Source organism: Haliaeetus albicilla, chromosome 28 (assembly GCF_947461875.1).
Source record: "Haliaeetus albicilla chromosome 28, bHalAlb1.1, whole genome shotgun sequence".
In the NCBI taxonomy this organism is placed as follows: domain Eukaryota; kingdom Metazoa; phylum Chordata; class Aves; order Accipitriformes; family Accipitridae; genus Haliaeetus; species Haliaeetus albicilla.
Genome location: NC_091510.1, coordinates 4,688,299 through 4,713,357, shown reverse-complemented (window position 1 = coordinate 4,713,357; position 25,059 = coordinate 4,688,299). Strand labels below are relative to the sequence as shown.

Genomic DNA, 25,059 nt, shown 5'->3' with positions numbered 1-25,059 from the left:
CACACTGGTATTTCATGTTAATAGAGGGCAGGAATCACAGAAGTTAGAAAACTGTGTAGCCTAACATCTGATGACAATCAGCAAAGAAGTTATGCAGATTACTCATAATTAGTGCTGCCATTTGCTCTCAACCTCCTACTTCATTATGGTTATTTCCACAAAAATGCATATCAATGCGTTGCTAAAATTATGGTTACAACGGTTACATCAGAGGCTTGTTTCTAAAAGTCACTCCAAATGCAATTTCGTATTAAATTGGCCAGGTAAGGTCACCCACATAACAGAAGCTAATAAAAAGAAGTCAGCAAACAGAAGCAAAAGAATCTTGTGAATTCCACCTCTTTACTGTTTAATCTGTCAGACTGGTGAAGACAAATTGTCAATTCTGGTTTCAACTTTTTTAAATACGATTGTCACATTAGAGAAATGAAAACACAGCAAAATAAACTGTACAAAGGCAAAGTAGAATAACAAAAAATATTTTACTAAAACATAAGATTTACAGGAGATTTTCCAGACAAGCCATACAAAATGGTCACAAGCTTTTTCTTGGAGGGATTTTTCTACACTTGACAGCAGAATCACAATATTATTAGTGAAGGTGATGGATGTTTAATGTTCCCATTTTTTGTTCAAACAATGAAGCTTGTCCATCTACAGCGTCTAAGTTAGACTGGGCTAGAGGGTATATTCTAAAGTATAACTGGTTAGCTGCTTTTACCAATGCAATTAGCATCACCATAAAAAGGGAGGAGGAGCCCACAAAATGAAAACAAAAAGCCCCGCAGCTAACCCTGCCTACCTTCATTCACAGTGCTTATACTTAAACCATGATGGGAAAAATGATTAAAAGCAGAGATGTGCTGCTGCTTTCAAAAAATTTCACAACAATCCAGATGATACTTCTAGCCTCTGCTCATGCGGTACAATAGTGAATTAGGACAAGACACAGATTTGCTAATGTGCATTTAATCACCAAAGGACTGAAGATGTCTGGGCTTTTATTCTGTAATGTTTCTAAGACTGTGTCCATTAAATGCAAACAAAAAAGGAAGAGGTCTTGGCAGAACAGGAGAAGTGATGCACACTTGATGTTCAAAGCGCATTTAAATATTATTCATGGCATATAGCCTAGTCCATGCTCTGGCTGTAAAGAAAAAGAAACACATTTAAGAAAAGATGTATTTTTCAGGCCTTATTAAAGTCATTTTAAATACTTATTTTTAAAGATCACTTTTATACCACTGCTGCAAGTACACAAAATATATCAGTTCTCAGATTTTAAGCGCAATTTTGAACTCCAGCAGCTGTCAACTTTTCTGTATAACAGAAGTGGCCTGACTGCAGTCGATCCAAAAGCAAAAGAGGCATAATGTAGTAATTCTTTCAATCCATTACAGCCTGCAACAGAAGCAGGTATGGAAGAGATGTACTTTCCGAAACCAGATAATCTGTTCCTTAAGCTTTAGAGGAGAAGCAGTGGTGTGTACTTTTATTTTACTACAACTCCAAATTAGACACGCTTGCAATTTAGGACCATGAAAACTCAAGATAAAAGAGATTGAGAGAGTTTTTCTTCTAGCAAGCCTCACAGACTTGAAAATAGACCAACTGCAGGCACATTCAGGGTACTTGGACTATGACTGTATGCAATAATTGTTTCTGCAAGTTGCAGACATAAAACAAGAGGTCAGGATTTACATCCCCCAACCAATTAGTAACCAGCTGCTTCCTAAAACTAGGAAAAAAAAACATAAGATACATCACCTGTTTCTATGGCTTGGGCTTCATTGGTCTTCCATTGCTCAGCTACATCATTTGCTAGTGGATCATCTGGATTGGGAGCGCTTAACAAAGCCTGGATTGATAGCAGGACTGTACGAATCTGCAAAGCTGGGGACCATTTATCTGAAGAGACATTTATATCAGATGAAATACCATATTCACCATTATCTGCAGAAATAGCAAGTTTCCCTCTCCCAGATTAAAGAATAAGCGAGGTATTTTTAGACAAATGAAATCTCTTTTTAGGGTCAATTTACAAGTTTCTGTACTTAATAAGATCAAAAGAAAGAAAACAAGGTAGCACTTACCTTTCAAAATATCTAAACATATTCTTCCCAGCTTGTCTACATTAGGATGATAAATTTTGGTCATGAAACGTACTTTAGGAGCTGCCATTGGATATTCTTCTGGAAGGAATAGTTCAAGTTTAAATGTCCCACCCTCAAAGGGGGAATCCTGTGGACCTGCAATGACCACGTGAAAATAACGTGCGTTGCTTTCATCTGGCTCTGCTTTTATCCCAGGGACTGGCTCTGCCAGCAAGCGCTGGGTTTCCTAGAAGAAGAAGAAGAGGCAACAATGTAACAAATACAGTCCATTTAAAATAAACATTACCTGTACAAACTATTTTAAAAACAAGTATTCATTATGAGCTATATGCCTATGTCGACAGAAACAATGTTAGACAAATACCTTAAAGTCAAAGAACATCTGCAGAAAGAAGATGAGGATGTGGTAAACTGGTACACATCTCTTTTCGGATCCCTCAACTGCTGTAATAATGTGTGCTTCTATAGCGCAAGGTAATCGTCCTGTTTTCAGCTGGGATAGAGTTAATTTTCTTTCCAGTAGCTAGTATAGTGTTATGTTTTGGATTTAGGATGACAAGAATGCTGATAACACACTGATGTTTTCAGTTGTTGCTCAGTAGTGTTTATACCGAGACAAGGATTTTTCAGCTTCTCATGCCCAGCCAGCAAGAAGGCTGGAGGGGCACAAGGAGTTGGGAGGGGACACAGCCAGGAGAGCTGACCCAAACTGGCCAAAGGGGTATTCCATACCATGTGATGTCATGCCCAGCATATAAACTGGGGAGAGTTGGCCTGGGGAGATCGCTGCTCAGGAACTAACTGGGCATCAGTCAGCAAGTGGTGAGCAATTGCATTGTGCATCACTTGTTTTGTATATTCCAATCCTTTTATTATTATTGTAATTTTATTATTGTTGTTGCTGTCATTATTAGTTTCTTCCTTTCTGTTCTATTAAACTGTTCTTATCTCAACCCATGAGTTTTACTTTTTTTTTTCCCCCCAATTCTCTCCCCCCTCCCACTGGGGGAGGGGAGTGAGCGAGCAGCTGCGTGGTGCTGAGTTACCAGCTGGGATTAAGCCACAACAGTAATAGATAACAATTAAGCTGTCCTCAAATTTCTTAACTTTTGATTAAACTACTGCCAAGCTTTTATTTTTTTCAATATACTTAAGAGCACTTCAAGGAATACCACAATGAGAATACCAAAAGCATTTCCCATTCCATGTGCGTATAACCACGTTTAGTCGCCCTAACAGACAGTAGGAGACAGGCAAGTTGTTCTATAAGCAGTAAAATTAGGGAAGCCTGATTTCCTACAGAGATCTGTATTCTTTGTTGCTCAGTTCTTCTGCCTACAGCACCAGTCCCCCCTCAGGCACCACGCTGTGATCATAGCTAAGAGCTGACCATCCATCCCGCTAAGGCACTGAGCAGACCGACCAAGTCCCGTACATCTTTTTCCCTCTCCTCTGCTGCCAGCCTTCTTGTAGGCACCGTTCTGCTCCTTCTTTTAAATAAGAACCCAAGGCCAAAACGGCAAAAGGACATTAAGCAAGGGACAAGAAGTCCTGCAGAAAGAAGCCTCATTTCCTCAGGTAATTGTAGCCCCATTTCCTGCTTTTCCTCCAGCACATTTTTACTATGTACAGTTAATTTTTTCACCACGCTTCTGTGTTGGCTTTCACAAAGAAAAATTACCTTGTTTCTACTGATGAAAACTCTAGTAACTTGTAGGTGTAATACGAATTTATTATTCCAGTTTTATAGCATATTTATTCTGTGTGTCTACAATAGCACTAATACAAGCACAAAATAGACAGATTACCTCTACTTGGCTTAAATACATTCTTCAAACATAACTGGACTGTTACAATACTGGCATTTTGTAGCAATAAATTTACACAGCATTTAAGTGATATGGCTGTCTTGATGCAATAAAATACCACCTCACTTTAGCAAAAAATAATCAAATATATAATACAAAGAAGTGAAGTCACAGTAATTCATGCCAAAATCCAGTTATTCATCTCAAAATTGCCAAGGTCCTACAAATCATAATATTGAAGTTATTACTATGTACATACACAAACATAAAAATAAATTTATTTGGTCTAATTCCTTGTTGTGACTATGTATTGCCTGTTTACCTACATGGGCATTAGCTGCCCATGCCACTTACACCCTTTACTGGCAGGCCATCCAAGCTTCTTAAAGCTGTCTACACTCACTTCTGCAAGCATATTTTAAATGATACACATAAATTTGTAATGTACTCAGAATCTGTATTCTGCTGGTTATTTACTTGTACAGTAATTCTGCAGAAAAGCAGTTACAACAAATGCTTAAAGCTTTAGTTCAGTGGTATGAAAGTCAGTGAGTAAGAAACTATAGATTATCCCTGTAAAAGCATAAAACATTCTCAATCTCTTCCAGCAAATTTTCAGTACGAGTGCTGCCGCAGGTAAATGGGACAGTTTGGATTTCTGCCTATGAAGGACCATATACTTACTAGAGTTTGGCAGTTTTGGCAGAGGAAACAGTGTCTTATGCCAAATACAAACTAATACAGTGAGCAAACTTGAAATTAAAAAAAAGAACTTAATGAAAAGACCCAATTTTTAAACTTCTCCACAGCTGCTACCACTTGGACTTTGCCAGATACACGCTAGTAGGCAAATCATGGATTTGGTTCTTATGGGCATGCTCAAATGTAAGACTTTTTTTTTTAAATATTAAGGATAACACATTTTAAGAGCTCGGCTGATCTCAGCAGCCCCTAGCCCCCACTCAGTCACTCTGGTCCCCAGACTGCCTCCCTAGTTATGCCAGTATGCTGACTGTAACCATACTGGGCAGCCAACCCTGGCTTAAAATAACCCAGAATCAGCAGTCCTCTGGCAGCAGCATCAGCACTTCTACCTGCCAGCGTAACTGAGGGAGCAATGCCTGACTGCGAGCTGCACATTCTGCCACTAAAAACCATTTGTCAATAAACAATGAGAGAGCCCATGTATGAGGAAAAACGATTCTTTTAATTGAGGTACCGCATTATACTGAAGGACTATACCACTGCTCGCACGTCGTCATGTTCAGATAGCCCTTGATGCCTCTACATTACGCGGATGCAGTTATCTTGCTATGAAACACCACAGAAAAGGGGCGCGCGAAGAAAAGCATTTATGCTGCATACAGCTACACCAGTGCTGAGGCTACTCAGAACCCATTCGCGCCCCCTGCGGAACATTAATATTAGATGAAAAATGCTTTAAGCAAGCACGCCTCGCTTCCTGCACTGCACATGGAGCTCCACCGCTGTTGGCATAATTGAAGCTCTTTTCAAACACAGATGAGGAGGAATACTTGCAAGAAATCTGTGAGGGAATTGGTTGACACTCATCTTTCATACCCACCAGGCTCTGATGCAGCCATCATGCTGATAGCAAGCACCAGGCTAATACTGTTTTATGCAAAAGCTGAGAAGCATCTTCAGTTCAGAAAAGGCATCTTTTTAAAACAGTATAATACAGACAAGCTTGTTAGACTATGAAAAACACAAGAAAGATGCCATTTATTAAAAGAATGTGAAATGTTTGTATGTAAATACATCAACACCACCTGCTAAATTCTAACAGAAAATAAGGCTTTTGCCCTTCGATTATGAAGGAATTTATATCTTCAATATATTTTGAAGGAAACTATGGAAAAGGAACAGAAACAGAGAAATTAATTAAAAAGTTAAGTTTTAAGGTCTAAGCATATAAAATGCTTAAACATACATACAAGTAGGTCCAGTTCTAAGATGATATCAGGGACTTGACTTCCACATTTTACAGTAAGATAGCCAGTTAAAGACATGCTGATACAAAAATCATTTTCATTTGCTGTAAGACTTGGAGAAATAAGTCATATTTGAAAGAAACAGTTGTCAGTATACAGGGCAACACTGGGCACCAGATCAGGAAACTGAACTGGTTAAAGATTTTTGGGAGTTTGGGTTTTTTTTAGTGTACATTACCGCCCCCCCCCAAAAAAAACCACCCCATCCCCAAACCTGTAAGTCACCCACAGGAGAGTCATGAGACGTGGACTCAATCTACAAACACGGAAATATTTAACTACATGTTGATCTTATTTTGTAGTTTTGTATTACTTCCCCTGGGGAATGGTTGCCCAATGAAAAACAGCATCTTAAAAATGTTAAAGTAAGTATATAAATCGATTCTAATTACGCTTTTAACTTCACACCTTTTTGAACTAATCAGGAAGATCAAGCATATGCAATACTTCACTTTCCAGTACCTTTGTAGGCAAAATCTTTCTAATAGTTTTTTAGCTGAGAAAGTGAGTTTTGTGCAATCTGCTACTTCCCCATTTCTCCCCAAAACTGCCTTTGAATCCTTTGTCCAATTTCACCTTTTCTGTACATTTTGTAAGCTGGCAGTGGCTAAGACAGAAACCAAGCTCAGTGCTACTGAAGAAAAAGACATGAGGAACTCTGGTATTAAATGCTGTTTGGCCAGTTTATTCCAACCAAGTATGCACTATTCTCGCCTGGCAAAAAACCCTGCCAATAAGGATAAGAAGAGCTGGGACACCCAAATATTAACATGCTAAAGGGAAAAAAGGACAAATTAACAGAAAACCAGGTTTTGCAGTTCCGTCACTCACAATAAATGTTTTTACAATAGAGCAGTTAATTTTGTCTTCATGGGAATACAACTTTCCATCAAGTAAGTGTTCCAGAACAGCACTTCATAGTATTTCTTATTAGCTCTCCTCTAGCATACTGAAGTAAGTTTTACAGACGGTATTTCAGGACATATTTTGAGCTCTAAAGCTCTTAATGAAGCATCCCATGCTGCCGTAGGCAGTTATTTCTATTTGTCATACTCTGCAATGTTTTTAGATTGAGATGTCTTCTCGCTCCTGCTTTTACTCCACTTTTTCCAATTCCAAATTAATGTCATAATTTCCATTGACTAAAGAAAATAAACCCAAAATGAAGATACATGCCAGTCAGTACTTTAAAAGAAAACAAAAAACACAAAACTGTCATTCACAACCAGTTATGCCCCCCACAATTTTATCTTTCTTATCTTTAATTAAGTGGTTAAAAAACACAGAACTGTTGAAGGTGTTTTGACAAGCAAAAGCAGAGCTGTTCTTATTAACACAGGTGGCCTGAAGTACAGTGACAGATGATATGGATGGGACAGATGGTGTAGCTGACATTCTGCATAGCTATTCTTCTATGAAGACATTAAATTGAAAACTAATTGTAGCCGAGGGGGCAGAAACCCTCAACCTGTTTTTACAGTAACCTGTGAGGACAAGAAGCCTCAGGAAGAGAGTGCTGTGATCTTTAGAAGAGACCAACAGAGCACGAGGTGGGGTGAAGGTTTTTTTGAGTTGCCAAGACTGAGAGAAGCCATGCAAACACGCAAGATTGATTTGCAGGGGGTATGTTTCATTCTTTGAGCTTTTGTTTGGTTATCCTGCTTTCAGTGGAAGCAGGGGGAAAAAAAGTTACTGAAAAGCAGACATAACCACCGGGATTCTCCTGGTTCATACAGCCAGAACAAGACAGAGCCCTTCTTTAAGGAAGGGAACTGAACAACCCAGAAGATGCTTCCATACAGACATGCACAAAAACCAATTGTTAGAGCACATGGAGAAATGAACAAGCGTACAAAGAAGGAATCCATTTAATCACTTCCAGTCTTGCAGAAGTGTTTATAAAAGCCTCAAGCTGCCAAGGCCTCAGTCAAAGCAACCAAAAAAAGATTTCTGTGTGCTACATTTTTGGAAAACAAAAACGTACTTCAGAAGTCTTCCTTGCTATCAACAGACTAAGGCAGGATCAAACAGTGGCATACTGGCAAATAACTACAATCAGAAAACTCATGTGTGCAAGCATTTGTAAAAAAAACCCCAAACATTATTTCTTACATCGCAGAGCCACTGCAGCTGAACTGAAATCTCTAAAGCTTCACCTGTCTGACACGAGACCACTCCAGTAGAGAAGGAACAAATTACTGCATGGGATTAGACAATTTTTAAAGCTTCTTCATTGCTTTTTAGAAAGGAGTACTATATTCTTTGCTTGGAAAAACAATTGCAATTCCATTCCCTGTACTATGGCAATAGTTAATTGCCACAAATTTCACACTGCCTGCCAAGAGATGTGGCTAAAAAAGAACAAATCAATATCTAGCACCTACAAAATACAAGAACTTTAAGGCTACTGTATGAAGGCCACCAGAATTTAAGAAGCTTGCTTGCAAAGTCAGCACAAACTAGCTCAAAGAAGAAATCCAAGCTCCATGTCTTCAGCCAAATTTGGTTTGCTTAGCAATTCAGCTGTCTGCATGCTCAGTTTCCTGATACCCCAGTTTTCTTATTTCATAATCAATATTACTGCTCTACAGTTACCTTCAGTAAGTAAAAAATTCTACATATTAATCCACAAGTTAAACACAGTAGTCTTCAGTAGTAGTGAGATATTATAATTGAAGGAATACACTTTCTGACAAAATCTAACATGGTCTTCTGCTCTACACAGTCCTTTAATATCAGCTGTGAAGTCACCTGGTGAAATTCATAAAATCCATTAGAAAAAGGGAGCTTAGAGAAATCCCAACACCTTAAAAAGCCTGAACATTTTAAGCTGATAAATGAACGGCCACTGCAGAAAGGAAGAAAAAAAAGCTGTGCTGCCTTTCCATTTCAGCCTATTATGTACCTTCACTTTTGCCTGTATAGCTGTCTCTCAACCTCATGGTGAAACATAGCATGTAGCCAATCTGGAAGAAAAAAGGAAAAAAAAAAAAAAATCACGCAAGAGAGAAGAGTCCCTGACGCAGTTCACCACATGTCTACACAAACAGCTGTGCCAACAAAAAGAAGGGTGCAAACACGTGCTGTCAGAAGGGTGGAAGAACAGACTGCTCCTTTTGGTGAAAGGGCTGGTTTAAAGAGTTGAGACTGCAGCATTAATCACAGTGAGATACTAGCGTAACAGATTACTATTCTCTAACCAACCTAAAAAGGAAATACAGAGACTACCTCCTCATTCCAAAGGAAGAAGCTTAACTACCAACGGAGCCAATTTCAGTAACAGATGGTAAACTGCTAAATTAAAGTCTTCATCCATCTATAAAACTCTAAAACACCAAAGACTCTGTATATCTTCTTACTTGTTATAAACAGTTATCTAGCAACCTTTTATAGTGTTGAGACTACAGAGAAGCATCTTTATGGCTAGCAGCTTTATGCTAGTACCTTGAAAAGAGAGAGATAACATCATTAAGACCTTCAGAGGTCAACATAGCTGTGATAAAATTATTCTGGAACTTCAAACCAGAAAACAATAAGGCCTCTTATGCAAAGAGAAAATATTGCAGGTCTTAGAGCTCTTAAATATTTAAAATGGCGCCATACCACATCTTTATGCAAAGTCTCAGGGGAATGATTCCTTCCTTGTATTTGCAGCAGCACATTTACTAGCTCAATTCTCTATGCAGCAGTCAAGTAATTTACCTTCAGCATCACCTACTAAGATGGCGGTTACACCTCTACAACTTTGTCAAGCCAAGGCAAGGTACAAGCCCTCTCTAATCTACTTCAGACAGTGAAAAAATGTAGGTAACATCCACCTTTACTTGTAGGTTCAACTAACCCTAGGTGGCTTTATTCTGAACAGATCAGGGAAGACAGATGATGGATTAATATCTTCGTCTTACTTAATAAGACTTAATCTGCAACAGGAATTACAGCTCACAGCTCAACTCCCAGTGCTTATTGCTGCCCCCTTGCCAGAAATCACCATCCTGCAAATCTACTGAGAAAGTAAACCCTGTCAGCATTCCCAATTCAACTCAGGAAAAGTGAGCTGGGCTCTCTTAACTAGATCTTTAACCCCAAAAAACACTAACTGACAGCATACAAACTCCACTGCCATCTAGTAGAGGACAGTAACTTCCAACAGAAGCTGACGAACAGTTGGCATTGGCTGTCAGTGAAAGCATCTTCCACCAGTACAAATGAATGAAATCTGAACAATCTCTTGATAAGTTTCTTCCATAGGTGCTACAAGCAAGGGTCTCCTAACAGCTGCCTACAAAACAAAACTTCCTTGGTAGCCTTGGCCATTTATAAAAGGAACAATAGGATGCAATGCTGCATGAATAGTCCCAAGATGGCCTAGAAGAAAAGTTAATGGTAAAACAAAAGAGGCATCCAGATTGAAAGAAACACACATCAGCTTGCCTTACTTCTTTAGGACATAAAACTTGTGTTTGGTATGGTCTAATTTAACTGCATAACCATCTAGGCATACGTACAGGGTGTAGGTAGCAGGGGAGCTCCAGGGGTGGCCTCTGTGGGAAGGGGCCAGGGGCTGCACCATGCCAGAGACAGCCAGCTCCAAATGACCTGCCGCAGGACACAGCTGAGCCCATCAGCCAAGCTGGTGGCACATCTGGGAAAATGTATTTAAGAAAGGATAGAAAGCATCACACAGAATAGTGGGGGGGGGAAGAGTAAGCAAACCTGGCATGAACACCAAGGTCAGAGAAGGAGGGTGAGGAGGTAAGATGCTTCAGGCACCAGAGCAGAGATTCCCTGCAGCCCATGGAGGACCAGAGTGGAGCAGACATCCACACTGCAGCCCATGGAGAGGACCATGCTGGAGCACAGGAAAAGCATGAGGAGGAGGCAACAGCAGAGAGGAGCTGTTACGGACTGACCACAAACTCCCATTCCCCTGCAACCATCAGGGACAGGGGAGGTAGAGGAGTCAGGAGTGAAGGACTGAAGCTGAGCATGGGAAAAGGGGGGCAAAGGTGCTGTTCTCATTTTGCCTTTGTTTCTCACCATCCAACTCTATTTTACTTGGCAATACATTAATTAATCTTCCCCAAGTCGAGTCTATTTTGCCCATGATAGTAATTGGTAAGCAATCTCCCCGTCTTTGTCTCAACCCATGAGCTTTTTCCATCTTATCTTCTCCCCCTGCCTGGTTGACAGAGTGACTGGGTGGGCAGCTGGCAGCTGGCCAAGGTCAACCTGCTATAGCATAAATCCAAAGGTAACTGTTAATCTGAAATGTGTTTATACTGTTGTATCCAGAAGCACTTTTAGAGAGGATGTGGTAGACAGTTTCAGACTTCACAGATGATACTGCAAATTAGAGTTTTTCAAAAAGAGATGACAGACTTAAAATGAAAGCCACTAGCTCCATTTTCTGCTATAGTTGAAATGATAACACTTATCACTTGGAGGGTACCACATATACCAATTTATGTGGGAGAAGATGTGATGAGGAAAAAGAGATATCTTTCAGTTTGAGTGATTGCTCATCAGTCTCTTCAATATTTGCTTCCTAGGGGAGATCAGACATTTGCCGCCAAGTCCTCCAGGAAGATTTCTAAAGCAGATGAAAAGTCACTACCGGTAGCAAAAAGCAAAGAGTTTTTTTTTAAAAAAAAGTTACACCTAAGTTCCACTTTCAATGACTAAAAATTATTGCAAGTGCTTTATCTCATTCTTCATTGGCTTCAGCTGTTGACTTTACAAGTGAGTCAAATTGCTTTTCTCCCCACCATTTCAGCCTGGTTCTCAGTCCTTGATTAACTTCACTCACATCTGTAACTACCTCCACCTTTTCCTTTCCTCACAAAATGCAAGGGTTTGCCCAAATGGGAAGCCCTAACTTCTCAGCAGCAGTGCTAATTTGTACAGTCACCATTCCATGCACCCCTTTCATCAGCCCAAGTGTTTGCAAAGTCAAACAACAACTGAGATCACAGAACTGATCTGGCTTAAGAAATAACCTTTACTGCAGAGCTCTGAGCCACATCCGTCCAAGTTCACTGCATTTTGTTCCAGCCCAGGCTAAATCTGTTTGTACAGTAAGGCTGTTCAACATGAACCACAGGCTAATCACCTTGAGAACTTCTGGTTAATGTAACTTAACTAGGTGGTAACTTTTCCACCTTGTACTGGCTCTCTGCCAAAAACACAGAAGTACACCACCAACTTTAGTATTTCAGTTCAGACTACATACAGCATACACTTGTTTCTTATTTTTATTCTGATTGCAGGAAACCCTTGCCAGCTACCAGCACCATTACCTTCCAACTACATCTAATAGTTTGGATTAATCTGGGGATATGAGATAGAAACTAAAGGTTTCAGCTGTATAGGGCAAAACTTAAAGCAGCATATTGGCACACAGACAAGTTATAATTACTTGCCAAATGATAATTCTTTCCTGTTCTGTCAGAGTGGGATAAGGGGGAAGATCACACTGATCTCCTTCACCAAGAACTGGTAAGTTGCACAGAAGAAAGTAAACCACATGCATGTTTTTGCTTTGATTTTTGAGGGGGAGGCAGCAGGAGAAAGTGAAACATATCAGTCAAAACTGTCTTCTACACATAGGGATAAAGCTGCCTCAGAAAACCACAAAGACTCAATTCAAAAATTTTATAACAGTACATCACGTTTTGGCACAAATTCTTCCAGGGTCTATCAATTCATTAGCTACAATTATGTAAAGAACTGGCTATAACCAGCATTACTGAAAATAAACTGGTTACCTCATATTGTCAGAGAGATTTCAGAATGTTTAGATTAAAACTGTATCACTGTAAAACAACTACATCAGAGAAAGTCCTGAATGTAACATCTGCCTTTTAGGAAAAAAAAGAATTAGCAATAAAGCCCGATAAACTGTAAAGCAAAGGTCAAATATCATAAATAGAAGGCTGCACTTGTGGTTTCCAGTAGCTGGCCTCTGCACGAATTCTTCTCTTCCTTGCCATATAATCCCCAAGTGTCAGCATCCCACATGCCTCTGCTTCCTGGACTGGGTACTGGCCTAACATCTCTGTACACTAATGCTTCCACCACCCTGCGGGTTCCCAGACCTCACCACCAGCCCTGACTGTACCTACCCCCCCAAAAAACCAGCAAGAAAATGTTCCAAGCATCAACATGTCAAAAGCATCAGCTGTGAAAAAAGAATGAACAGAACAATGGTACAGTAGATTTAGAAACCATTAACTAGTACTCAATCTACAGACAATTGTCCAGCAACTTGAAACTACAGCTCTGCTAAGCAAGCACTGCAAACTCTGGATCGCTCACCATCTTCCCTCATGCACTTCTGGTTCTCCAGTTCCCATCACCACACAATTTTAACCACTGCAAAGTCACTTACAGTGAGATGAAGACAAATGCACTCCAGGTAAGAGCGCCTTCCCAGAAATAAAAAAAAAAAAAAAAAACACCAAACAAAAAAAAAACAACCAAAAAAACACCAGAATCTACCCACTCTTGGAAGACCTTGTTGCCAAACAACAGTAACATGAAGAGGGGTATTTTTAAGGTCAGCATCACTCTCCCCTGAGAATGACCTTGTTCTCAAATTTTCCACAGCAGATTACAGGATTTTGGAACTGTGAAGCTGAGATCCTATGCAAATTCCTGGAGGATTATCTATGCACTAACACAGATCAAGCTTTTCATGGTGCATCTCCAGCTATAGTAAAGCGAGGCATAACTAAATTCACTAATCTAAGAGTGTAAACCATTCCTGCAGTTATACTGATGGAACACATTTGCATTAGAGTCTTGCATTAATATATAGTGCAGAGTCAACTATCGAAGTGTGGTTAAAGCAAACAATAATTCATACAGAACTTCTGTCCAAATGCCATCTGTATTGGGTTTGCATGGCAAGGTTTTGGTAGCAGGGGAGCTACAGGGGTGGTTTCTGTAAGCAGCTGCTAGAAGCTTCCCCCACATCCGACAGAGCCAATGCCAGCCAGCTCCAAGACGAACCCGCTGCCAGCCAAGGCCGAGCCCATCAGCAACGGTGGTAGTGCCTCTGGGAGAACATATTTAAGAAGGGGAAAGAAAAAAAACAAACAAAAAACAACTGGATGGCAGCAGCAGCCAGAGAGAGGAGTGAGACTTTGCAAGAGAAACAACCCTGCAGACACCAAGGTCAGTGCAGAAGGAGGGGGAGGACATGCTCCAGGCATCGGAGCAGAGATTCCCTTGCAGCCCGTGGGGAAGGCCACGGTGAGGCAGGCTGTCCCCCTCACGCAGCCCATGGAGGTCCACGGTGGAGCAGATCTCCACCTGCAGCCTGGGGAGGACCCCACGCCGGAGCAGGGGGATGCCTAAAGGAGGCCATGACCCCGTGGGAAGCCCGCGCTGGAGCAGGCTCCTGGCAGGACCTGTGGCCCCATGGAGAGAGGAGCCCACACTGGAGCAGGTTTGCTGGCAGGACTTGTGACCCCACGGGGGGACCCACGCTGGAGCAGTCTGGGCCTGAAGGACTGCAGCCCAGGGAAGGGACCCACACTGGAGCAGTTCGTGGAGGACTGTCTCCTGTGGGAAGGACCCCACGCTGGAGCAGGGGAAGAGTGAGGAGTCCTCCCCCTGAGAAGGAAGGAACGGCAGAGCCAATGTGTGATGAAGTGATTGTAACCTCCATTTCCCGTCCCCCTGTGCCGCTGAGGGGGAGGAGGTAGAGAGATCGGGAGTGGAGTTGAGCCGGGAAGGAGGGAGGGGTGGGGGGAAGGTGTTTGAAGGTTTGGCTTTATTTCTCATTATCCTACTCTGATTTGATTGGTCATAAATTAAACTAATTTCCCCAAGTCGAGGCTGTCTTGCCCATGATGGTAATCGGTGAGTGATCTCTCCCTGTCATTCACACAAGCCTTTCATTATATTTTCTCTCCCCTGTCCAGCTGAGGAGGGGAGTGATAGAGCAGCTTTGGCAGGCACCTGGCATCCAGCCAGGGTCAACCCACCACAACATCTATGCCAAAATTTGCCACTTCTCACTATTAACCTACCAGTCACATGTAACTATGAAAGTGTGTTTCTGTTTTGTACTATTACACAAAACAAATTTTAATGATACACTGAAAGCCATGCAAACATGTACAGACATGTACAGTACAAAACAACTGCATGCAAAGCAATAAAAATCAATTAGCATCAGTACTTAGAAAGCTTGGTGTACTGTAGATTTGTACCTTAAAGTTGCTCAAGTATTATACAAGAAGGTGGTCCAAACAAGATTTTTGCCTCTAGTTGGATTATTTGCTGGGTTTTTCCTCAGTTTTTATTCTTTAGTGTCTATTGAAAGCTTCTTTAAGGAAAAGGCTGTGGAAAGTTATCAGTGTCCTCCTTAAGATCTTTTATTAAGACTCCTATGTTTTCCTTTTAAAACTGGTACCTTGGTTTAACTTGAAAGTTTTCTTATCCTCTGGGCCCGAGCCACCTCAGCCTCCCTCCCACACCTCCACAAAGGATCTGTCCTGCCAAACTCCAGGTTTCCAATATCTGCCCGTACAGCCCTCCCACTACCACAGCCAGGCTATGCTATACTAGTCACCAGGCAAGAAGACTCAATGAAGGACGCAAAGTAGCATATATATTACCTTCCTACCTTCCTACATTTGTTGGGGAGTCTGAGGGAAGGTGGTTTTAAGAAGAACAGCACAAAAAAACCCCTCTGAAATTTCCCAAAATTTTCACCCTTCTGTCAAATTTGAAGTTATCCACAAGATTCAAACAGCATACAAAGGGCAGAAAGACATCACAAAGACCAAATATACAGCTTCTCTGACAAATGCCAAGGAACAGCACTGTCCAGAAGTAATGTTTTCTATGCCTAACCACCATCCAAACAAATGCAAAATACCATGAAAAAGTATTAAGTTTACCTCCAGTCTTTTCTATTTAAATTTTTTATCCAGGAAATCAAAATATGGCTGGAAACATCAGAGAAATCAAAAAGTAATGGTGACTTAAATTTTCACATGGAGACATGATGTCCATGCCGCAGAAGCCTATAGCTTCCAAGACTAAGTGAGAAACTTCAAGTTAGCTGCCAGTAATGCTGTTTAAGAACTTCTAGAAAGTTTCAGAAGTTGCAGACTAAATACCTGATTTATATTTTAAAACACATATAAAGCCGATTATACTGACCTCTAACACAGAACGCTGTAGGTGCCTATCACCACATACACCATTAGAATCTCCGTAAAACCTCCCAGAAATTTTACAATTTGAGGCAGCATTTTACAACTCAGCAGTCCAAACGTTACCCAGATTCTTGAAAAATACTGCAAGCAGGAGTTCACTGGCAGCAACGTGGAAATAGCTTCTCGCAGTAAACAGCAAGGAAGGAATATCTCAGACAACACCATGCTACCACGCAGGGGAGGAAATCAAAGCCTCAGTAATTTAACACTGATAAATTCATTAACAAAAAAAATTTGAAGGAGCCTCAGATACTGCTTCAGATGGTTTACTTCATCATACGAGCAGCTGCAGTAACAGAAGCGCTACTAATAACTGGCTACATAGTTAACACATAGACCTGGACATCAAATTATGAATGATGTGATGATCACTGCAGCAGTGAAAACAGCAGAAAAAACATCTGAAAAGATGACACGAGGCAATGTTGCCCATCCCATTCAGATATACCGACAGCACTTGACACGGCAATGAGGTGGTTTGAATGTCAGCCAAAAAAAAAAAAAAAAAAAATCAGATGCAATTCAACTCCTTACTCGACTGGAGCTACGTGACTTTGCAACACTGGAGAGAATTGGTGTAATAAGGACTTGAAAGTAAAAATCTCTGGGCTTATTTATTGTGTATATTGCAAAGGCTCTTTTTAATACTGTGCAGTAGGAAAAAGGTTTACAGCATCAAAAACACAAATCTTGTAAATGTGCCATACCGCATTTTTATTTTATCTTACATTAATAGATTTTTCTTGTCAAGGTGATTCTCAGAGGACCCTTGGTTTTGGACTATTGAAGAAAATAAAAATTCCTCTTCTCTATTCACAAGATAGAAGGTTTTCCAATTCTGATTATACCTTTAAAGATTCAAAACTATATCACCATTTTCTACTCATCATTTGTGATGTGCTAACACTAAGTCATAGCTCTAAAGCAAGTCATCTCTTGAGCTTACAGATCATCCCCCACCTCCTTTCTTTAAAGTCTGTCTTTCTAAGTAATCTCAGGACAGCAAACCAGGAGTAATTCTGTATCTTCCATAACAACTGCTTTGCAACATCTATACTGTCACCTTTTAATTGAATTTGGGGAAAGTATTGGCAATATAGAGCTCTCTGCTGAGACAAGGAAAGCTACTGCTCTCCTACTGGGCTAGATGACAGCCTGCACATAGCGAAAAAGCAGGCTGAGGAGTACAGGGCCGCTAGTCAACCTGAGAGCCAGGCCATCTGCCAGCAGTCGGTCAAGACAAGGAACGCCAACTGCATTTCGAGCAGTTAGCTAGATTCTGTACTTCATTACAGTCCAAATATGCACTCCTATCCCCCATCAGCCATCGACAGTCTCCCTCGGATGACAACACAAAGGGTGCATGTGGAACAAAGGGAGCTCTTTTCCTAATAGTAACCTAAGCCGGTTATTTATCGTCAAATTTATTACTGTGCGTAAAAAAAATCAGAGCATCTTGTTATTGGAGTTATTTCACCTTTCTACAGCTCTTTTCTTTCCTCTCTCTCTCCCCCGCTTCCATTTCCTTTCCTGATCTTTCAAATTCTCACTAGCAGCAGAGTTCACTCCCTCTCCTCCCTCTAAGGCAACCAGCAACAGGAAATTTAACTCCAACATCAAGATTGGCAGGATAGAAAAGGTCAAAACAATTCTCACTCGAGACTCCTGAAGACTCAAGCAGGCATATTTCTAGGTCTGCACCTCTGCAGCTGCAGTATTTCAAAATACGACTTTGCATGTTTTTGAGATTGTAGTAACTAGTCAGACTCAAGTCCTGGACCATATGCACATCTGGCAACCTAATGCACGCACAGCACAGGAGCTAAAGAATTGGTCATCTAACACAACCGATCCAAGATTGAAAAGCTCTAGACCGGCTGCAGGGAACTTATAAAGTATACACGGAAATACACAACCCACCGTACACACCACCCTGTAACAGATAATAAGCCCCAAAACTCTAAGGGGGATCTTCCGGAGGAAATCTGGAGTTTCTAGGTCTCTCTTCTGCTGCCCTCCACCTCCCCTCTCCAGGAGGAGAAGAAACATTCCCATGCCATCACACATCTTTGAAGTGAGTCGTGGGAATTGCTCCAGGTTTTTTCTAGAAAAACATGAAAAAAACAAAAGCGCCAAGAAGGAAATTTATGCCCCAGCTTACAAGTGGGTGTGCTCCTTGGTTGTATTTGGGGGAACTGTCAAGAGCTATTAAAAAAATTTAACACAGACACCAGCCTCATAACTGAGCTCTTACCTCAACTCTGTGATGAATACCAGTTCCACTGTATTATGAATCAGTGCTCCCTCTCACACCTGAAATATACTCAGCTTTGCATGCTACGCACTCAGGCAGCTGGACGAGCATCAAACTCATTCTGTAGGATTTGTCTTCGTTATTTTTACTGCTTACAATTGTGAACGGTAATCACAGTTTAGGCTGTTTCACACAAGATAAATGCTACTCCTGCCTTATTGTTTGTTACCTCATCTCCTCCATCACCTATTAGATAACTTGACTTTTCAGAGAAAACCTAGTTTTATTTTTGCATCCGCTATTTAACATATCCTACACTCGGGTGTTTTACAATGGTTGGCAACATCGCGTGCTCAACCAAGAGGGCTTTACGGCGTTATAGAATGTCACGAATAACAAGGGTGCTGTTATTTCCTGTGAGGGCTAACGAACCTTACTGGAATCACTTAGCAACTTTTGTAAAAGGAGCGATCACCAGCAGTTTGAGGCCTTCAATTCACATCACTTGCAAATCCAGTGGGAGACAGCAGCCCAGCACAAACATCCACGCCAGCCCCAGGACCCAGCTACCCTTGGATAGCGCGCAACGCAGCCACCTGTATCTCTGCTGAGCGACTCCAAATCATTCCAGCCTTAAGCCTGAGGTTACCCATAGCGGGGGGGGGGGGGGGGTGTCAGGCGAAAGCACCCCGAAGTTGAGAGCCCTCACGAAGCCCGGCAGACGAAAGCCGAAGCAAGACGCCGAACCGCCGCCACCCTCAGGGCCGACAGCTCGGAGGGCAGGTACCGCGTACCGCTCGCCCCGCTCGAACTCAGATTCAACTCCTCGCTGCCTTCTGTCCCTCCCCGCAACCGGGGGAGGAAAAAAACCCGACCACCGCCGCGCTCCCCCGGGCCCGAACACGGCGAGGGCTGCGCCGGGAGCCGGGGGGGGGGGGGGGAACCGGGGCCAGCGCTGCCCGTCTGCGGGCGGAAAGCGGCGGGGGGGGGGGGGGGGTACGGAGGGAGGGTTGCTCCGCTGCCTTCCAAGCTGCGGGCCCCGGGAGGGGCGAGCAGGCACCCCACGGAGGGCGACGGCGGAGGCCGTGAGGCACCACCGCCACCGCCCGGGCGGGCCCGCTCCCGCTCCCGCCCGCCGCCCCCGTGCCCCAGCCGCTCCCGGGACCCCCCCTCCGCGGGACACCAAGGTCCCACTCAGCTCCCACGGCGGCCGGGTCCGTGTGTGTCCCGCCTCGCCGGGCTGAGGAGGAGGCCTGCGAGCGGCCCTGCCCCCGCGCGGCCCTACCGCCGGCCACCGGAAGCAGCGCCCCGACCCCGGCCCGCAAAGAGAGAACCGGCCCGGCCCGGCCGCTCTTCTCTCCCCCCCCCCCACCTCTCCCCGCTCCGCTTTTCCGTCGGCGGGTAGCGGCAGCGGAGAACCAGGCGCGGATACCTTGATGATCCTGCGGGGCAGCCCGGCCATCTTGTCTCGTCGGGGTTGCAGGCTCGCGGGCTCTGCCTCCGCTCAGGGGCTCGCGCGCAGCCGGAAGGAGTCCGCCCCGCGCTTCCGGTGGCGCCGCCCTTACGGCGCGGAACGCCGGGCAATGTAGGCCGCGCCTCGGGATGTCGGGACGGGCCGCTCGGCGCCGACAGCCGCCGCTCTTTTGGGTGTAAAAGGGGGTCCTCGGGGCTCCGCTGCCCGTGGGCAGTGATGCGCGGAGGAGGGGGAGGCCGTGAGGCGGAGGGAGGGCCGGGCCGGCGCCCGAGGCCTGAGGGGTCATCGCTCAACGCTGACAGAGTCCAGGGTCGTGCACCCGTAATGGCACGGCGTGCACCGTTTCCCGAGTTTAGGCGGCGTGAGCGTCACTAAACCTCTCACCGAGATGCCTTAGAACATCTTTGTCTTAACACCCGGCCGGTGGCCCTCCTCCTTTTTTTTTTTAGCAGAAAGAGAAGTATTGTGGGAGTGTAATTATCACACCAGCATCCTAGGACACTACTGGAGCTGCAGGGTAATAGTAACATCTAGCACCGTGCATCGTTGTGGATGGGAAATAAAAGCACAGAAAGATGAAGCGATGCGCCATAGGTTACCAAGCAGGCCAGCAGCACAGCCAGCAATAGGACCCTGCGCACATACGATTCCCTGTCAAGTGTTTCCACTGGTTTAAAAGCAGAACTTCTAGACGATCTACGTAATCTCTGTACACTCTGGAAAGTTCTGTGCTGGTTTTGGCTGGCGTAGAGTTAATTTTCTTCACAGTAGCTGCTATGGGGCTATGTTTTGGATTTGTGCTGAAAACAGTGTTGATAACACAGGGATGTTTTTGTTTCTGCTGAGCAGTGCTCACACAGCACCAAGACCTTTTTTGCTTCTCACCCTACCCCAGCAGCGAGCAGGCTGGGGGGGCACAAGGAGTTGGGAGGGGACAGAGCCGGGACAGCTGACCCAAACTGACCAAAGCTGGGGGAAGGAGAAGGAAGGGGTGGACATTCGGAGTTAGGGCATTTTGTCCTCCCAAGTAACGGTTACACGTGATGGAGCCCTGCTGTCCTGGAGATGGCTGAACGCCTGCCTGCCCATGGGCAGTGGGGAATTAATTCCTTGTGTTGCTTTGCTTGCGTGCGTGGCTTTTGCTTTACCTGTTAGACTGTCTTTGTCTCAGCCCACGAGTTTTCTCACTTTTACCCTTCTGATTCTCTCCCCCATCCCACTGTGAGGGAGGTGAGTGAGCGGCTGCGTGGGGCTTAGTTGACGGCTGGGGTTAAACCGCGACAAGTTCTCCGACACTGGCAAATCTGGACTGTGTAATTGCTGAAACGTTCCTATCACAGATACTGCAAACATGTTCAATATCCTAACATTTAAGCATTTACGTTATTACACAGTGGTTACGATAACATGAAGCCTGTGTCAGAAGAGTGGTGTGCCTCACTCCTTCACCCTCACCACAGTACTTCCTAAAAACTTACCTAGTTTTCCCTCTCTATCCTTCTCACTAAGCCATTGGCACTATAAGAAGGCAACTAACAAGTACAGACTTGTTCTACACTGTTTGATATCCTCAGCTGTTGAATACAGCAGTAATCCCAAACTTCACGTAAATCCGTGAAAACCCATAATCTCTGTGAACTCTTGTGTACATCCTCAGCCCTTTAAGCACTTAGTTGCTCTCCTATCTTTCTGGATTTAACTTTCTCTGAAGTCAGTCAAATCAACAATGCAGTGACACACACCAAGAGAAATGCACGAAAACACATTTGCAGAATTGGGGCGTAAAGCATTCATCAATAACACCCCTTCGTTCTGCAGTGGAGATGGGTGAGTTCATTTGCATACATTAGCATGTGAAATGGCTGTGTTTAGATGTGGTTGTTCAGCAAAATCTGGTCTTGCTAGTTACACATAGAACTATTCTTTAATTGTGGATTTTTCTTTTTACTTAATTATTACAACCTGTTGCTACTACTAAACTAGACTGAGTACAGACTTTTGTATACTCGGCACCTTCACAGCACTTACCATCTAACCTAAAAAGGTGAAATGTTGATCTCTAGAAAAAAAAGCTGTAAGGAAGAGAAAAAAACCTGTTAAGATAATAATGTGTTTTATCAGCTGGATGTTAGCCTGTTTTTTTCCTAGCTTCACAGATATTCACGTATCTGTAGCACATCTGGTGCCTTGGAATAAACAATTGTAATCTTGGCTGATAGGGCTCTCCTCCCGAGGACGCACAGTGTCTTATTGTTTGATTCTGGTGGCAGCAGTCTCTGTGATTTTCCGCTTGGTTGCATTTGGGTTTGGGTTTTGTTGGGGTTTTTTTTCAGATAGGTGAGATCACACACAGAGATGTGAAACCTCTTCCAAATGACTACAGCACAGCTTCCCACCCCTCTGCAGGCACAAATAGTCTATATGGAAAGTACAGTATTCAAGATGTTCTTGGTATGGGCAAATGTAAACCTCAGGCCTGGGCTCCTACTGGGCATTTAGAACCCATGTGGTACTAAAATTGCTCTCGAGCAATCCTTGTTCGATTGGAAGAATTTTGAGGCTAGTGCCCATTTCTAGAACTCAGATCTTTGCAAATGAAGGCATACTTTGCAGTAAATTTTACAAGGCGTAAATACAGTAATGCCTTCCCAAATCGTCTGTCACTTGGGAGAGCCATGAGGTTGGTGTGAAGGAATTAACAACATCTAGTGACGACCACAATGCAGTGCTGACCTGCATATAAATAACTGCTTACCACTGAGCAGCATGTGCCTGGGGTAGAGAATCTAATTGCTTTTGAGGAACAGGACTACAGCGAACTTTGCTTAGGGAGTCAGGAGAAAAAAACAAGGACAGAAGGTTAGTGAAAAGAGGAAATTAACATTCATATAGACTTGAAACTTGGTGAATAACTGAAAATATTTGTAATCATGTTGCTATGACACCCAGCTATAACTAGGAGCCTTCATTTTGAGTTAGCAGGTATACTGACATATGTAGAAGGAATGCAAATATTTAGGTTATTTTTAAAATTGTTCTCTCCATGTTCTGTAAATTTCATGTAATACAATAGGCAGTTTAGGGACCAAGACCAGAAATGGTACCTAAACTAAATGATCCCTTTTCACCCTTCCGTCCTATGCTTGCACTTGCCAGCATCAAACAAATACAAAGATATAGCTGAAGAGGTGAAGCATTCCTTGTGAAAGATAGCAATTCCTTGTGCATTTTATGAAAGTAGGAAGACAGAAGAAAAAAAAAATGTTGCTGGTAATCCCACTAGGAGAAAGACTCCATGACTCCAACACTCTATCAGACATCAAAGAATCTTCACTGGGCCATATCCTCAAGACCAAAGTAATTGGAAACCAATGTATTTTGTTACACTGCTTGCAGAATTACTTCTTTTTCTTTGTTTCTGCCTTCTCCTACTCTATTTTTTACCCTTCCCCTGGAATACTGACTATAAGTGGAAGAAAACATGGGCCAAAAGATGCTTTTAGGCTCAGTGGGAGTAAAATGCTACTCTGTTTCTTGAAAAGTGCTGAAACTTCTGCTGTGTGAACCTTGCCCTGTCTCTGCGAGATGCAAGAACAGAGTGGAGCATAGTTGGCTGAAACAAATGCTCGTGAATGTTGCATTCAGCGTTCCCTTTCAAGTGGTGTAGAGCAGGAATCTTGCTTCAGTCTGAAGTTGCAGCAAGTCAGTCTGGGAAGCTATTATGTTTTAGTAGTTTTCATTGCTCAGCAAGTGGCCTGCCACATCCTGGGAAGGTTGCAGGTTTCATGACACCTCTCTTTCTGTCTCCTTTTAGGAAGAGGCTTTTGAAGTCAGCTTGCTCAGGAGATGGCAGTGAACAAAACCATTGTTTTCTGTTGTCCTGTCTACAAAGATTTAGGTTGTTCCCCTAAGTCATTCTAGGTCCTATAAGGACTGCTGCAGAGATCCCCAAATATCCATATAGGTGCTGGAAAAGCCATGCAAACTGGCTGCTCCAGAATACTGGCTTTAGACTTTGCTTCTTTGCGCTCCCTCTGTACCAAGGGATATCTTCCAGGAGAAGCTATAGTAAAAATTCTCCTTCTTTTATAGCATTCTCAAATTCCCGAAGGAGGCAACTTAAGCCTCTGAATCAGAGCTGGAACAAGACACATAAGTGCCAGGGGAGCTTTGTCTCCTCAAGCTAGCCACACTGCATGGAGGTCCTTGGACCTTCCAGGTGCTTTCCCAGCCCCTTGACCTTCCATTGTCCACCCCTGTCCTTCAGGATTTTCCACTCAGCCATTATTGCGACTGTAACTGAGTTCTGGACCACAGCCTGCACCGCTCTGTGTGCATACCCTCCATTTGGCATGTGTCTTGGAAGACATCCTTGGAGAGACACCACGGGTGATCCAGCCTAGCATGCTCCTGCTTTCCACTTCCCTGGGTAGAATAGTATTTCAGCACTCCTGCTCTGGAGTTCAAGGTTTTTGCTAAAATGTATATCTTCTTCTCTGCCAGATTATTTATTTTGAGCAGTATGGCACAGAGTTTCTTTATCCATCCAGTTTTTCAAAGCCACATATACCATTAAACGTATGACAATACCATTAAACATATGACAATGCCATTAAAACCACCTAAAAAAGTTCAGCAATTTCTTGGAGGGCACAGGAAGGGGGACACAGAGGAGAAAAGGAGCGAAGAAAAAGTAGATCTGAAAAACTAGCTTTGCACAGTGCTACACAGGTAGTTTGTCAAAACTTGCAGAGTGTTTCAGCAGTCCTTTTTTTAAAAAAAAAAAAAAAAGTCTAATGGAAAAAAAATTCTGCTGTCATCCCAAGTATTGTAATTAATGAAGTCATGCGTCCTCATTTAGACAGCTGCCCTCCCCAACTCAGCCTGGTATTCTTCTTTTGCTAGGCTGAAAGATTTAGATGCTATGTGTTCGGAAGTCATTTAGATTGATACTTTTGTTTAAATTAAATTGAATTTTTTCATTAGACTCATTGCCTGGAGTTCTGTTTGATGCGCTCTCAGCCCTGTTGATTGCTAACCGTTTGCTCCCTTAATATCCTGAAATAAACCCTGCACCTCAGGCAGAACGCGAGGAAATCTGGGAATATTATACGACTGTATTTTGTCAGACGCATGCTGATAAACCGTTCAAGGATATCAGACAG

At 43.1% G+C, this 25,059-nt stretch overlaps 1 protein-coding gene across 1 annotated transcript; it reads right to left on the bottom strand.

Annotated features, from left to right (window-relative positions):
• Positions 1-463: 463 nt before the first annotated feature.
• UBE2N (ubiquitin conjugating enzyme E2 N) lies at positions 464-19,994 on the bottom strand. Its single transcript, XM_069773400.1, has 4 exons — positions 19,853-19,994; positions 2,094-2,340; positions 1,768-1,908; positions 464-1,147 (listed from the first exon to the last, which is right to left on the bottom strand). The coding sequence occupies exons 1-4, from the start codon at positions 19,880-19,882 to the stop codon at positions 1,107-1,109; spliced, it is 459 nt and encodes a 152-aa protein (XP_069629501.1). The 5' UTR covers positions 19,883-19,994; the 3' UTR covers positions 464-1,106.
• Positions 19,995-25,059: the final 5,065 nt, after the last annotated feature.

What these genes read in the sequence shown, in the direction of transcription:
- UBE2N (XM_069773400.1), bottom strand. Translation starts at nt 19,882, where the DNA reads ATGGCCGGGCTGCCCCGCAGGATCATCAAG. An exon ending in ATGTTTAGATATTTTGAAAG is followed by an intron (nt 1,909 to 2,093) that starts GTAAGTGCTACC and finishes ATGTCTCTTCAG; the next exon opens with ATAAATGGTCCCCAGCTTTG. An exon ending in AGCCCAAGCCATAGAAACAG is followed by an intron (nt 1,148 to 1,767) that starts GTGATGTATCTT and finishes TTTTCTTTACAG; the next exon opens with CCAGAGCATGGACTAGGCTA.